General features: G+C 31.7%; 1 protein-coding gene across 7 annotated transcripts in view; it reads right to left on the bottom strand.

The window, feature by feature from the left end:
* Positions 1 to 16,988, bottom strand: part of Hr4 (nuclear hormone receptor 4) — a 182,636-nt gene that overhangs the window by 45,627 nt on the left and 120,021 nt on the right. For all 7 annotated transcript variants that reach the window (XM_088274245.1, XM_088274241.1, XM_088274242.1 and 4 more), the window contains one exon: positions 3,181 to 3,285. In XM_088274245.1, coding sequence (XP_088130371.1) covers positions 3,181 to 3,283 — 103 coding nt within the window. In that variant the 5' untranslated portion in view covers positions 3,284 to 3,285. The remainder of the gene's footprint in view (positions 1 to 3,180; positions 3,286 to 16,988) is intronic.

Consider the following 16,988-nt stretch of genomic DNA (forward strand, 5'->3'; position numbering starts at 1 on the left):
ATTCGGTTAGGTACTGATCAATTTCGGATTTCGACTGGTTAGGTAGACACGCGTCGGACCGCCTGTGGGTGTTGAAAAAAACACAGACAGCGAGAAATGTCAAGGATTTTCCCGCGCGGATATGCCGAAAGAAAATCGGCCGAGACGACATCGTGTGTTATATTGCTAGCCATTTCTGGGTCACCGTTTTCCTCGTATTGTGCGCACTTTCTTTGACTTGCAAAATAATACATTTTAAAGGATATTCGAAGCTTTATTAATTTTTTATTGAAACATGTACAGGAAAGAAATAAGTACATTGGCGGGCTTATTGCTAAAAAGCAATATCTCTTCGAACCAACCAAAAACAGACTAGTGATATTGGTCAAAACGTTTGATACCATATATAGCTGTTTGCAATCAGAGGGTAGATAGTACTTGAAAATTAAAATAAAACAAATTACAAAAGATGATAATAATGAAGACGAAAAAAAGGGAGTTTAAGGGAGGAGGTAGAGGGAAAAACTATGTAATGTCTCAGACGTTTCTTGAGAAGGTGCATTTTTTACAAGGAGAGGTAATTCATTCCATAGTCTGGCCGCTTGGACAGAGATGGAATTACTGAAGGATGATGTGTTATGGAGAAAAAAGCAAAGGAAAGCTGAATATACAAGAACTATCTACCCAAAATGTTCCTCTGTGATGTTTGAGGTCTTCCTCTGCAGAAGACCGAGAAAAACTCGGCGTAATCAGGTATGTCAAATATATTACATAAAAGCGGTCAGATCATAAGTCGGAGTATTCGGCGGATATGTCACTCACTCCTTTCAACAACGTCATATTTAAAAAATCATGATTTTTCAGGAGATCGGTTTTAAAGTTTAAGAATATAATAAAAATGTATTAAAAATAAATATGAAGCCACTTATTGAACTTTTTATTGTGCAAAAGATCTTTTTAGGTTAAACCTGAATGTTTTTTCTCAATTTGAAAAATAATTAGTATATTTTAAAAAAATTAAACAATACACTTTCTTCAAAATGCAAAAACAATACTTTCTGCCCTGTAGCTGGTAAATATTAAATTAAAAACATGCCGCTTTTGCTGGGATATAGTTCATTTTCTGGGCATTCCGAAAACATGCACAACTGAAAATTTTTGATTTTTGATATATGACGTTGTTGAAAGAAGTGAGCGAAATGTCGAAGATGCGAATAATGTTTACATCGACAGACTAATGTGGCGTTCAGTTATCTCTGCCTACCCCTGCGGGAAGCGGCGTGACGGCCAGTTAGCTTTTTTAATCAATATAAACGAATACGCCCCTGGCGGCCGACAAAACAAATAATCATATTACGAAACTGTGTCGAAAATCGTAAACAGAATTCTACAAGGTGACTGACGCATTTATGTGTTGGTGTTGGTCGTAAACATGGTCCGCTAACAAAAACAAACATATATAGCATATGTGAGAACATATCACGTCGCGTAGGTACTATTTCCATTGACTGGTAGTATTTTTTTATACATAATATTTTGCTGCGGAGCCGACAATCTGCGCAGTTCAATGCGCGCAGCGGATCGGGCGCCAAACGTGCTTTTTCTATCGCATTGAGCGCGTTTTTTAAAGGATAAATATCACGATGTATGGCTAATAAATTAATATGAAAAATCGCAAGACTATCGGTAGCATTCTCATTGAAATCTGTAGAGAAATAAGGGAGATTGAAGGTTTAAACTTAAGATATTGTAATAAAACGAAAAATCATCAAATTTCCGTCATCGAACGTTTTATGACGTCATATGGTTTATTGTCTATGGTTTATAGAGCTGCAATAGTAGTAGTGTGGCACCAACATCAAAATAACTCCATCGTTTCTGTGACGTCATTCATTGCCAACTTACGAAAATAACGTTTTTTCGAAGGCGAATTTTTCATGTCAAAGGCTGGATAAGTGATCTCTTTATACACTTGAATTTAACTTGAAGTTTTAGATTGGTGAATATTACACGTATATAAAGTGATCACTTGACCAACCCATGGTATAATCCGTGTAAATACACAGACTTACATAATCTTCTTCATCTATGTTGAGATGTCGAAATGTTTTTAAAAACTTTAATTTATAGCATGGTGAATGTAACACATGTATAAAGTGATCACATAACCAGCCTATGGTGAGTCCTGTATATACCCAGACATCCATATTCTTCTTCATCTATAATGAGATGTCAATTTTTGTGACAATCTTTAATTTAAAGCATGGTGAATATTACGCGTGTATAAAGTGATCACTAAACCACCCTATGACAGATTATAAGCCCTGTAAATACCCAAACTTTCAAATTTTTCTTCATCTTTGTTGAGATACCAATTTTTTTACAATCTTAGTAATAGCATAGAAGTTGCGTGTATTTGAAAGTACAAAACTCAAAACACAGTAAAGGACATTTTTTGTAGTACTTTTTTTTTGCATTTTTGGACTAAGTAGATTCTACTTAGTCCAAAAATGCAAAAAAACGTACTACAAAAAAATTCTCTTACTGTGTTTCAAGTTTGGACAGCCGAATTCAAGTAGCTTAAAAGCTAAGGCATAATAAAATATTACTTTTAAAAAAATTCAACAGAGCGTCGCCATCTATTGGTTCATAGCGAAAGATTTTTTGCAGGAAGAATGCAATGAGCTTTGTAAAGTATTACGCATCCACGAATTCATACTTCTTTAAAATAGATATTTCTACGTACATTCAATACTAAATCGTTCATTATTTTTACATGGGTAAATATTTTTATATGTCGTATTCAGAAATTCCGTTAATATTTGGCGTTTTAACGAACAGTCCTTATAAAAACGAGTTCATGCCGCTCCTTGTCCTTGATTCATTGATTCCTTCCCTACCTAGTAGCCTTCCTACCCCTTCCTACTTTTCTTTTCTATATCATATACGTATGTTTCTTTTCAAAGAAGCAGAGGAAGACCGAGAAAAACATGGAACGATCAGGTATGCCAAATACTTGAAAGTGGTCAGGTTAGGAGTCGTAACAATCGGCGGGTATGTATGAGGAGATGCATGAACGTGGAAGAGGCGAAGATTGTTTGCAAGGACAGAGTGGTGTGGCGCTCTATTCTCTCTGCCTACCCCTGCGGGGAAGCGGCGTGATGGTTAGTTAGTTTTTTTTTAAATAAATATTCCACGTACCGTCACTGCTACACCTGGAGTCGACCTTCCTCCTCTTCAGCTTGAGGTCTTGGAACAAACTCATGTTGTCCAGGTCACACGGGCCGCGCGTAAGTGTCATCATTCCTGAAACAAAACAAAGAAACAAATTAAACATTTGTTTATTACCAACCAAAGTCGTGGGCAGAAGAGATGTACAATATAATTAAAATGTAACTTTGTTTTAAAATCACTATAAATATTTGTCCGCCTCCGTAGTGTAATAGTCAGCACGCTCGGCTACCGTACTGGAGGTCCCGGGTTCGATTCCCAGGGGGGTCAAATAAATATAAGTGATTTTTTCACTATGATATTTATTCAATATCACCCTGGACTAGTACCTGAAGCGGAAAGCTGATCACCTTTCCTTCATGTGTAAACGATCAAGATTACACTGCGTTTATATGAAGTATGCCCTATGCACCATTGGGGTGCGGATAAGGGTTTTATTATTATTATTATAAATATTTTAAAGTAACTAACTAACTAACCATCACTCCGCTTCCCCGCAGGGGTAGGCAGAGAGAATAGAACGCCACACCACTCTGTCTTTGTAAACATTCTTCGCCTCTTCCACATACTCTTACTCTTACTCTTCCTCATACATACCCGCCGTTTATTACGACTCTTGACCTGACCACTTTTAAGTATTTGGCATACCTGATCGTGCCATGTTTTTCTCGGTCTTCCTCTGCTCCTTTTTTTCCAATTACATTCGCCTCATAAATTTGTTTTACCGTTCTTTCCTCACTCACTCGTTCTACATGTCCAAACCATCTCAACACACCTTTCTTAATTTTATCGATAATGCCATAAATATTTTATTATAACTTAATTACAATGTCAACCGGTTTCGAAGCTAACCGCTTCTTTATCAAGACTGATTAATACTAAAACACTATGTAGTTAACAAAATTCAAAATATTTTGACGGTTAGTCAAAGGAGCTTGGGTAAATCTCAAACACAAAAAATAAAGCCACTTGAGATCTACCCAAGCTTCTTTGCCTAACCGTCAAAATATTTTGAATTATGTTAACTAGATAGTGTTTTTGTATTAATCAGTCTTGATAAAGAAGCGCTTAGCTTCGAAACCGGTAGACATTATAATTAAATTCTACAACCTACAACCATCTTTAATCGTAATGTGATTGCCACTTAAATTATATACATACATTTTATTTTTTATTTTTTATTTTTTTTATTTTTATTTATTCGGGAATTGTACAGCTTACATATAAAAATATGATATAAAACAATAGTTACATTAACAATAATAAACATTACATTACATTGACAAAAAATAGTTACGTTAAAAAAAAGCCAATTAAACAATTTCACATTTATGTTATAAAACTATTGAAAAACATTCAGAGATTAAACAAAAAAAACAAAAAAAAGGGTATTTTATAAAATAATAGATGTAGCAGGAAGGAGAAGGAAAGGAGAGGAATTAATAAAGGGTGGTTAAAGGATTTTTTTTTCTAGGTAAGAAGTTAAAAAAAATATATTTATAAATATACATACATATATATACATACGCATACATACACACATATATATACATATACATACATATACACATTCAATTATATACACAGAAAAAAAAACATTGTTGTATAATTACCCATATTTGTAATAGTAATTGTATATACTCGTATACATACTCATACATATGTATGTATTTTATTTTCAATAAGGCAGCATGTAGTAACTACGTATGAGGCTGACCCGCTTTCTAAATATAATGTCGTAATAAGGACGTACACGGAAAGTTTCCCCAATCTTCGAGCGTCCCAAGGGCGAGACAAGGTCGGCCGCGGTGGGGGGTGACCTCGAGCCGAGGGTATCAAGGTCAGGGCTGCAAGACAAATGTCGAGGGAAGATGACACACACAATCACTACTTCGACAGACGACAACATATCGCTCACTCCTTTCAAGAACGTCATAAATCAAAAAACTTGATTTTTCAGGAGAACGTTTTTAAAGTTTAAAAATATAACACAATGTATTCAAAATAAATATCAAGCCACTTATTGAACTTTTTACTGTGTAACAGATCTTTTTAGGTAAAACCTGAAGGTTTTTTCTCCATTTGAAAAATATTCAGTTTAACTTTAAAAAATAATTAAACAATACCTTTTTTTCAAAATGCAAAAACAACATTTTTTGCCCTGTAGCGGGTAAATATTAAGTTAAAAATATGTCTCTTTTGCTGGGATATAGCACATTTTCTGGGCATTCCGAAAACATGAACAACTGAAAATTGACGATTTTTGATTTATGACGTTCTTGAAAGGAGTGCGCGATATCGTAAGTATACTGGCAAAACGTTAGCTCTAAAATCCCTGAGTGTTCGATAATGTCTCAATAAGACGAAACGCGTCAGATATTATCATATAAATATGTAAGTAAAAGTAGAATTCAATCCCCTGGTTTAATTTTGGATATCGGTCACTCCTTTCAACAACGTCATTTATCAAAAACCATATTTTTCAGGGGATCGTTTTTAAAGTTTTAAATATAATAAAATGTATTAAAAATAAATATCAAGCCACTCATTGAACTTTTTCTTTTTTATACACTCTAAAAGTTTTACACTATTTTTTTTTCTTTTTTATACACTCTAAAAACAATACATATTTACTAATCCGCGAAAATCTTTGCATGACGGATTAAGTACTGATTTAATACAGGTGCCGTGGCGTAGTTGGGTAGACGCTCAACTGCAAAATTGGCGTTGTGGGTTCGATTCCCAACAGCTGCAAAATAAATTCAAGAAATATTTATTATCAATTGCCCTGGGTGTTTTGATGCATTTTTCACATTTACCTTCCCTATCCTTACTATCCTACCTGCAGACAAGACTCTAAAAGTAGAGGCATTGCGGGTTTTCCCTTAAAAAAAAATCGTAATTGCTAACAATATAATAGATTTTATACAAGTGATTTATTTTTATATTTTTAAATTTATTTATTGGAAAACCAACAGAATATTTCGACAAAAATAACATAATATGATAAAATACAAAAAAAATGACAATTCCAGCTATAGGTTTCCACCTTAGTAATCTAAAAATAAAACAATTTAAATAAGCCGTCATAAAAGTATAACTATAGAGAACATTTCTTTATCAACTGGTCAAATAGATCATCAACAATTTTTCTTTTAAACGTATTAAAAGAAACATTATTGATACCTATTTCATTAAGCATTACATTGCACATATCGCAGGCTCGATTTAAAAATGAATGTTGGTAGGACTTGGTGTGCATTTTAGGGATTTTAAATAAGTTTTTGTTTCTGGTCTGTGCTCCCGGGACTCTAAAATTGATGAGTGATAAAAGCTCTGGGCAATCAACATAATTATTTAAAAAAATTATACAGAAAAATAAGGTCAGCATCGTTCAAGCTTGGGTAAATTCATTAAATCATTTTAATCCAAAATTTTAATCCAAATGGTGGTTTGTTTATATTTTTAAAATTACCGCCATCTACCGCCATGCGTCTTCTGACACTAGCTCGACAATTCTGTCAGTTGTCGTAATTTGTTATTCCTTCCTGTTCCGCGTCTCCCTTTCATGACTCGCCACTGCACGATCCGCGCGCACAAACCGGTCTCGACTTTCACTCTGTTACACAACTCGCTGTGCGGGAGGTCAGTGGCGTGCCAGAAATTTTAAGGGCAGGGCTACTTGAAAATAATGATAAAAAATGGAATATTTTAATATTTTAATTCGATAGCCCGAAACATAATTTTCCGTAAAACCAGGTAAACTTTAACGTAATTATTTTTTTCAAATTAAAGCATCGTTTTTGTATTGTAAACATTTTTTTTTCGAAATGAATACTGAAAATTTTGGGAAGAAAATAGTAATACATATCGCTCACTCCTTTCAACAACGTCATATATCATAATATGGAAATAATTCATAATGTGTCATAATAATTCATAATATTCAACGCCATAATTTGGAAAATAGCATATTATTTTTTGACATCTCATCATCTGACGACCGTCAAAGGCTGTTATCACTTATCACAATGTGATCACTTAACACACGTGTAATATTCAAATAACATTCATCTCACTAATAGATATCTCTAGTGAAGTTCTAGTGATTTAAGAACAAGGTTTCTAAATTGGTTCATACAAATAGAACTTCTAAGAATTTGAGTAGTGTGGTTGTAATAATGGGTAGAATTGGTGAATGTTACACGTGTGTAAAGTGATCACTTAAGCCAGCCTATGACGGTCGTCAGCCCCGTAAATGCCCAGGCTTCCATATTCTTCTTCATCTATGTTGATATGTCAAAAAAATGTTTAAAATAACTCCGTATAGATCGTAGTCATACAGGAGAAAGTGACCAAGTGCATTTTTTTATAAAAACGTGATTATTGACTATTTGATATCTTACTAGCTTAATATTTCCCTGAAAAAATACCAAAGCGATTTTAAACTTGGAAGTGTAATATATTGACTTGTTAAAAATGACTAACTGCATTGATGTTTATTTTCTTGCTAGGCAAAAGTGACTTAAATGGCCCTCCTGAACATTTTACGTTTTGTTAGTTGGTCACTTTCTCTTGTACGACTACGAAATATTCATGCTGTGTTAGTGATTATCCTGACGAAGAGACGGGTACGTCTCGAAACCGGTAGACATTAAAATCTCGGTGAGTGGTTATATACTAGTATTTTTAACATTTTTGTAAAAAAAAAAGTAAAAATGACTAACCACAAAGATAATGCTTGAAATATTAATAATATTGAGAATACGTTATATCAATTAATTTGTCCACGAGCAGCCACTGTGTAGGCGAGAAAGCGTTCTAACGGAGCTTACGACTCTCGTTTTCGTACAGCGTCGCCGCGTTCGGTTTCTGCGCTAACGGGACCCCATCGGCCGCTAGGCGTCTCGACCGGTCGCAGTCTTGTCTACGCTCACGTACTACTAGAGTTCCCGTTACCCGGGATTCTCCCATTCAATACCCAGTGCCTTCTAGAATGCCGATGAGGCGGTTGGAGCATCGTGACTCATGATACAAATACGTAACAAATCACTTGATATTGAAAAGACAGACTTAAGCTCCTTTTTCTTGTAGTACATGCTTGCTAACTTTTTACTTTTTCATCTCTTTTACGTTTTTAGGTTATTAATTTTATTAGAAAAAATATGTTTTTGTAAAATTTTTGTTTTCTGATAGTCTATTAAGTATTTTTTGTATTTTATATTAACACTATTCTAGTTCTACTTATAATACCTATACCCTTATACCCTTTACTATGACCTAATTTATATTGTATACCCACACACAGGCCATGCCTTTGTGGGATCTTTTTTTATTTATATTTATATTTTAATCATTTTTTTACTTTTCGAATTTATGTCAAGTAATGCAAAAATATTTAATATAAAGAAAAAAAAACTAATTTACGTTTTACATGGTAATCGAACCCAGAACCCATTCATGGTATGCAAGCATATTAACCAGTACGATAGATAAAATAAATCATTAAACTCATTAAATAATATAAAACAATATACTTAAAAAGTCATTAAAAGTCATAGTGTTAAACAAAAATTTTCATACTAGAAATAAGGATAAAATAAGACTGCCATTGTTGAAAAAAAAGAAGTCACAAAATTGTTTAATGTAAAAGGGTTTGAAAATGTATGATGAGATGCCTGAATGTATGAAGAATGAAAAGGATCTGTAAAAATTTAAAAATAAATGATTTGTTTACTGTTAATATATATATATATATATATATATATATATATATATATATATATATATATATATATATATATATATATATATATATATATATATATATATATATATATATATATATATATATATATATATATATATATATATATATATATATATATATATATATATATATATATATATATATATATTAACAGTAAACAAATCATTTATTTTTAAATTTTTACAGATCCTTTTCATTCTTCATACATTCAGGCATCTCATCATACATTTTCAAACCCTTTTACATTAAACAATTTTGTGACTTCTTTTTTTTCAACAATGGCAGTCTTATTTTATCCTTATTTCTAGTATGAAAATTTTTGTTTAACACTATGACTTTTAATGACTTTTTAAGTATATTGTTTTATATTATTTAATGAGTTTAATGATTTATTTTATCTATCGTACTGGTTAATATGCTTGCATACCATGAATGGGTTCTGGGTTCGATTACCATGTAAAACGTAAATTAGTTTTTTTTTCTTTATATTAAATATTTTTGCATTACTTGACATAAATTCGAAAAGTAAAAAAATGATTAAAATATAAATATAAATAAAAAAAGATCCCACAAAGGCATGGCCTGTGTGTGGGTATACAATATAAATTAGGTCATAGTAAAGGGTATAAGGGTATAGGTATTATAAGTAGAACTAGAATAGTGTTAATATAAAATACAAAAAATACTTAATAGACTATCAGAAAACAAAAATTTTACAAAAACATATTTTTTCTAATAAAATTAATAACCTAAAAACGTAAAAGAGATGAAAAAGTAAAAAGTTAGCAAGCATGTACTACAAGAAAAAGGAGCTTAAGTCTGTCTTTTCAATATCAAGTGATTTGTTACGTATTTGTATCATGAGTCACGATGCTCCAACCGCCTCATCGGCATTCTAGAAGGCACTGGGTATTGAATGGGAGAATCCCGGGTAACGGGAACTCTAGTAGTACGTGAGCGTAGACAAGACTGCGACCGGTCGAGACGCCTAGCGGCCGATGGGGTCCCGTTAGCGCAGAAACCGAACGCGGCGACGCTGTACGAAAACGAGAGTCGTAAGCTCCGTTAGAACGCTTTCTCGCCTACACAGTGGCTGCTCGTGGACAAATTAATTGATATAACGTATTCTCAATATTATTAATATTTCAAGCATTATCTTTGTGGTTAGTCATTTTTACTTTTTTTTTTACAAAAATGTTAAAAATACTAGTATATAACCACTCACCGAGATTTTAATGTCTACCGGTTTCGAGACGTACCCGTCTCTTCGTCAGGATAATCACTAACACAGCATGAATATTTCGTAGTCGTACAAGAGAAAGTGACCAACTAACAAAACGTAAAATGTTCAGGAGGGCCATTTAAGTCACTTTTGCCTAGCAAGAAAATAAACATCAATGCAGTTAGTCATTTTTAACAAGTCAATATATTACACTTCCAAGTTTAAAATCGCTTTGGTATTTTTTCAGGGAAATATTAAGCTAGTAAGATATCAAATAGTCAATAATCACGTTTTTATAAAAAAATGCACTTGGTCACTTTCTCCTGTATGACTACGATCTATACGGAGTTATTTTAAACATTTTTTTGACATATCAACATAGATGAAGAAGAATATGGAAGCCTGGGCATTTACGGGGCTGACGACCGTCATAGGCTGGCTTAAGTGATCACTTTACACACGTGTAACATTCACCAATTCTACCCATTATTACAACCACACTACTCAAATTCTTAGAAGTTCTATTTGTATGAACCAATTTAGAAACCTTGTTCTTAAATCACTAGAACTTCACTAGAGATATCTATTAGTGAGATGAATGTTATTTGAATATTACACGTGTGTTAAGTGATCACATTGTGATAAGTGATAACAGCCTTTGACGGTCGTCAGATGATGAGATGTCAAAAAATAATATGCTATTTTCCAAATTATGGCGTTGAATATTATGAATTATTATGACACATTATGAATTATTTCCATATTATGATATATGACGTTGTTGAAAGGAGTGAGCGATATGTATTACTATTTTCTTCCCAAAATTTTCAGTATTCATTTCGAAAAAAAAATGTTTACAATACAAAAACGATGCTTTAATTTGAAAAAAATAATTACGTTAAAGTTTACCTGGTTTTACGGAAAATTATGTTTCGGGCTATCGAATTAAAATATTAAAATATTCCATTTTTTATCATTATTTTCAAGTAGCCCTGCCCTTAAAATTTCTGGCACGCCACTGACCTCCCGCACAGCGAGTTGTGTAACAGAGTGAAAGTCGAGACCGGTTTGTGCGCGCGGATCGTGCAGTGGCGAGTCATGAAAGGGAGACGCGGAACAGGAAGGAATAACAAATTACGACAACTGACAGAATTGTCGAGCTAGTGTCAGAAGACGCATGGCGGTAGATGGCGGTAATTTTAAAAATATAAACAAACCACCATTTGGATTAAAATTTTGGATTAAAATGATTTAATGAATTTACCCAAGCTTGAACGATGCTGACCTTATTTTTCTGTATAATTTTTTTAAATAATTATGTTGATTGCCCAGAGCTTTTATCACTCATCAATTTTAGAGTCCCGGGAGCACAGACCAGAAACAAAAACTTATTTAAAATCCCTAAAATGCACACCAAGTCCTACCAACATTCATTTTTAAATCGAGCCTGCGATATGTGCAATGTAATGCTTAATGAAATAGGTATCAATAATGTTTCTTTTAATACGTTTAAAAGAAAAATTGTTGATGATCTATTTGACCAGTTGATAAAGAAATGTTCTCTATAGTTATACTTTTATGACGGCTTATTTAAATTGTTTTATTTTTAGATTACTAAGGTGGAAACCTATAGCTGGAATTGTCATTTTTTTTGTATTTTATCATATTATGTTATTTTTGTCGAAATATTCTGTTAATATATATATATATATATATATATATATATATATATATATATATATATATATATATATATATATATATATATATATATATATATATATATATATATATATATATATATATATATATATATATATATATATATATATATATATATATATATATATATATATATATATGTATATATATATATATATATATATATATATATTTATAAATATATGATGTAAAGTATGTGTTAATAATATGCATATAAGCTGATTGAAGAAATAAAAAATTACTCCTATAATTGGAGATAGGTAATTCAGATTTGTTGGACACACTCCAAATGTTCGGCACTCACTTTGCTACAATATCTCTCAATTTCTATTTTTAGTTTTTTTTTGGTAAATACCACGATTTCTTAAAATCTATTGTGAAACGTGTTTCGATGCATTCCGCATCATTTTCAAGATGTTTCTAAAAAATCATCGAAATAAATCGAATGAAAACTTGATAAGAGCTGGACGTGATTTTTGTTAAACTTACATTACATGTTTTTATCAAATGATAGAAATTTTCTTTATCAACTTGTCAAATAGATTTTAATAATATGTCTCTATGTTTATTTAATGAAATATTTACTATTGTTAATGTAACTATTTTTAATTATATATTTTTTAATTTAAAGCTGTACCTACAATTCCCGAACAAATAAAATAAAATAAAATTGATAAAAATAAATACTTAAAGCAGACACATATGAATGGATTTGTATGTTTTATATGTTTATATAAGGATTTTGATAAAAAAAATAATAAACAGATATCCGAATGTGTTATAGAGTATTTAAAGGTAAATAATAATTTCACACCGGAAGTCAACAACGTGTAATATAACGTTACTTCCGCTATCCACAGATAGTATCTGCGTACTAAATAGGGATGCGACTCCTTTATATTTATAAAATTAATCAATTTAAATTAAAATTAATTTTAAAAAAATGTCAGTAATGTTACTTTATAGTCATTTTAGACTACCGTTTATTCGTCAGGACAATCACTACACCAACATGCAAACTACATATACTACAAGTCACGAACATAGCACTATTCATACATTTGCTTCTTTTTTACCCTCATCAGGACTCAGTGGTGCATAGGGCACTGCATCCAACTGACGGAAAGTTTTTTTTCAATTTTATATACAAGTATATTTTTTATATCTCAGTCCAGGGTGATATTAAATAAAGAAAACTCTAATAAATCACTAATATTTACTTAGAACCCCCTGGGAGTTAAACCCGGGACCTCAAGCATGATAGCTTAGCATGTTAACTACTACACTACGGAGGCGGAAATTATGATCAAGTGTAATATTTATTTTTCCCTACAACTCTTTTATGGTAATTTAATGTAACTCAGCGTAGGTACCACTTTTCTTTTGTACAAACATGTGGCGAGGAAAGGAGAAATTACACAGCCCTGATAAAGGAGATAATGAATTATACCGTTATGTGGCCCCAATAAGGACGCGACAGGTGTACCTTCGGAATTACGCCAGTGCCTGTACACGCATACGGATATACGCACATACACAACTTCACAAGCGACCGCAACATCAATTATTCATGCATTTTACTTGCATTTCACATGATTATTCATACGCATACAATTTGTTACACTTGTACAATTTGTTGAACATACCGCGGGTATACTGGCAAAAAACGATAAGTCTAAAATCCCTGTTTGAACTATCCCTGTTTTTAAAGCTTTTATTAGCTTGAATAAAATACCCACTATTAAACTTAAAAGTTGAATTTGCTTTTAAAACTAAATAAATATTACATTTAATTTATTTATTTTTATTTTTTTTATTATTGGAAAACCAACAGAATATTTTATTTATTGTTTCGGCATTAACTTTGTGGTAAGACATGTTACAATGATTAAAGAAAACACTTCGTTTTTTACCACTTGAGTTTTATTATAGACTGCATGTTTCAGAAGTTAAACTTCCATCATTCAGGTCTGTATAATAACTCATTATATATTAATAGTTATTATACAGACCTGAATGATGGAAGTTTAACTTCTGAAACATGTAGTCTATAATAAAACTCAAGTGGTAAAAAACGAAGTGTTTTCTTTAATCATTGTAACAGAATATTTAACATAATAAAATTCAATTACAGGTTTTCACTGAAGCAATCTAAATAATAAACTTACACACAACATTTCGAGTGTGTCCAAATACTTGTTCGCAAAATCTGGATTATCTCCAATTACAGGAGTTATTTTCATATTATAAATTGGTTCATATATATATATAGAACTTCCAAGAATGTGAGTAGCGTGGTTGTCAATAATGGGTAGATTGGTGAATATTACACGTGTGTAAAGTGATCACTTAAACCAGCCTATGATGGTCGTCAGCTCCGTAAATGCCCAGACTTCCCATATTCTTCTTCATCTTTGATGAGATGTCAAAAATTAATATAAACTTACATGTTTCTATCACACAATAGAAAATTTCTTTATCAACTAGTCAAATAAACTACATCTACACGTAAAACATGCACCTTCTATTTTAACCTTCAAAAAACGCCTGAAACATCATTATCTTACCTTAGAACCCTAACTGTCCATCTCCTCCTCCCCTGACCCCTCCTCTCTTCCTTAAACTTTCTACCTGATTCCCTTTTCCCATGCCTTCCCTACTCTATCGTCATTTTGTTTTTCTATTCATGTTACCCTGTTTAAATTCTTAATTTGTAATTATGCTCTCTTATGTTTTTTGTTTTTCTTTTTTCTTATCCTTGTCTTAACCTGTTCAAGCATTATCTCCCCACTAATTTCTAACAGACATCAAAAGGTACAAGCCTAGATCGTTCACAGTAGTCTGTTTTTTTATGAGCAAATGCAGAGAAGTTCCTATTTGACCCACACTAGATGATCCCTCCTGTTCCCAACACAGATTCAAATAAAAACATATTTAATTAGCTAGAAGAAACAAAAATCCACTAAATGATCTATAAACCTTGTACATAATAATCAAGGTAAATAATAAATGCAATTCCATCTAAAAAAAAAAAAGTCTGTTTTTTTTTTGTTTGGAAGATATTGCTTTATAGCAATAAGCCCGCCAATGTACACACATATTGTACAAAAGTTCAAATAAATAAATAAAAATAGACATCAACAATATTTGTCTTAAACGTATTAAAAGAAACACTGTTGAAGTATATTTCATTAAGCATTACATTCCACATATCGCAGGCTCGATTTTAAACTACTTGGTGTATTTTTCCAGTTTATAGAACGTTGAAAGATCCATACTCTAAGAGATAAAATAAGAAATGAAGAAATTAGGAACAGAACCAACATAGCGGATATCAAGGATCGCGTAGCAAGACTCAAGTGGCAATGGGCGGAAAATGTTACAAGACAGGACCCCATAAGATGGACCCCAAAATTTTTAAGATGGGAGAATAAAAGAGGAATCGTAAGACCTCGAAAAGAGATAGTCCGACGACATAGCCGCTGTGGGGTGTAGAAACTGGCTGCAAGCACCAACCGACCGAAGGAAATGGAACGATACGGAAGAGACCTATATCCGGCAGCAGAGAACAAAAGGCTAGAGAATAATCTAGTCGAAATAGTGTAGTAATTGTTATCATTATCAATAAAAACGTTAAATAATATAATAAAATTGAATCGTTCCTGACAGAAGGTTTCGTGTCTTTACCGTTCGTTGATATCATTAATATGAACAAACCCAGCATTGAACAAACTTTAGTATACTTTTTGTATAACTTATGCAAGTAATAAAAAATTAATTAATTATATATATATATATATATATATATATATATATATATATATATATATATATATATATATATATATATATATATATATATATATATATATATATATATATATATATATATATATATATATATATATATATATATATATATATATATATATATATATATATATATATATATATATATATATATATATATATTTATATATATATATATATATATATATATATATATATATATATATATTTATATATATATATATATATATATATATATATATATATATATATATATATATATATATATATATATATAAAATATATAATGATAACTGTTAAAATGTAAAACAACGAGCACTTACAAAAACCGACATTTGTGTTTTTTTTTCTTTCATTTTTCCTAAAACACTCAGTACATAATCCGGACGATTTCGTAATCTGAACGACCCGCTACACAATTTACGTTCGGATTAGAGAGCTGGCTCTGTATTTGTTTGCATAAATTATTACTAACTATTTACGTCGCCATTTTACACACGCGAAGAGAATAGAACGACATACCATTCTAGTTTAACAAGCATTATTCGCCTCTTCCACATTCATTCATCTCCTCATCCTAACTTTGTTACAAATTTTTATTTTATTAATTTAAGTTTTTAAATTATTTGGTTCCCAAAATATAATATGATTGATAAATCCTTCTGTCGCTATGTTTTTTGTCCTGTATAATTTATGGACGTGGCTCGATTTGAATGTGACCCATTTAATTTACTATCGATGTGTCTAACGACTTGTCCGAAGTTGAACACCTTGCCTTGGTCCACGGTCCCGCCTAAATGTTGAGGCTACGGCTGGCGAGGTCGCCGGTTCGACTCTCCGAACAAATGCATTTCAATCATTGTGTCTGCATGGGTGGGTAGGTACGGGCAGTATGTATTTATATGCATCTTGCATGTGTATCTATGACAGCGCCTTCTATATATCTTCATTTCAATGCCAAGCCCGCAAATTATCGTTTTTAGAGGTCGAGTTTCAAATTATTTTGAGTATGCCCAGATCATTGTTCACAAGTCTGGGTTTTGTCCATTTATGAGTTCTTTATATAATAAATAGACTTTGTTTTCAACACCACTTTTTTTTTAAAGTAATGAAAACAAAGTCTATTAATTTTATAAAGATTTTATAAAATGTACGACAAAATATCTGCGGAAAACATTAAAGAAAACCTTTATGAGTTGTTTGTGTTGATATCTCAACGTAGGTGAAGACGGATATGATATATCTAGGTTTTTG

This window comes from Brachycentrus maculatus, unplaced genomic scaffold (genome assembly GCF_059751285.1).
Source record: "Brachycentrus maculatus isolate JH-2025_06_01 unplaced genomic scaffold, ASM5975128v1 h1tg000653l, whole genome shotgun sequence".
Classification (NCBI taxonomy): domain Eukaryota; kingdom Metazoa; phylum Arthropoda; class Insecta; order Trichoptera; family Brachycentridae; genus Brachycentrus; species Brachycentrus maculatus.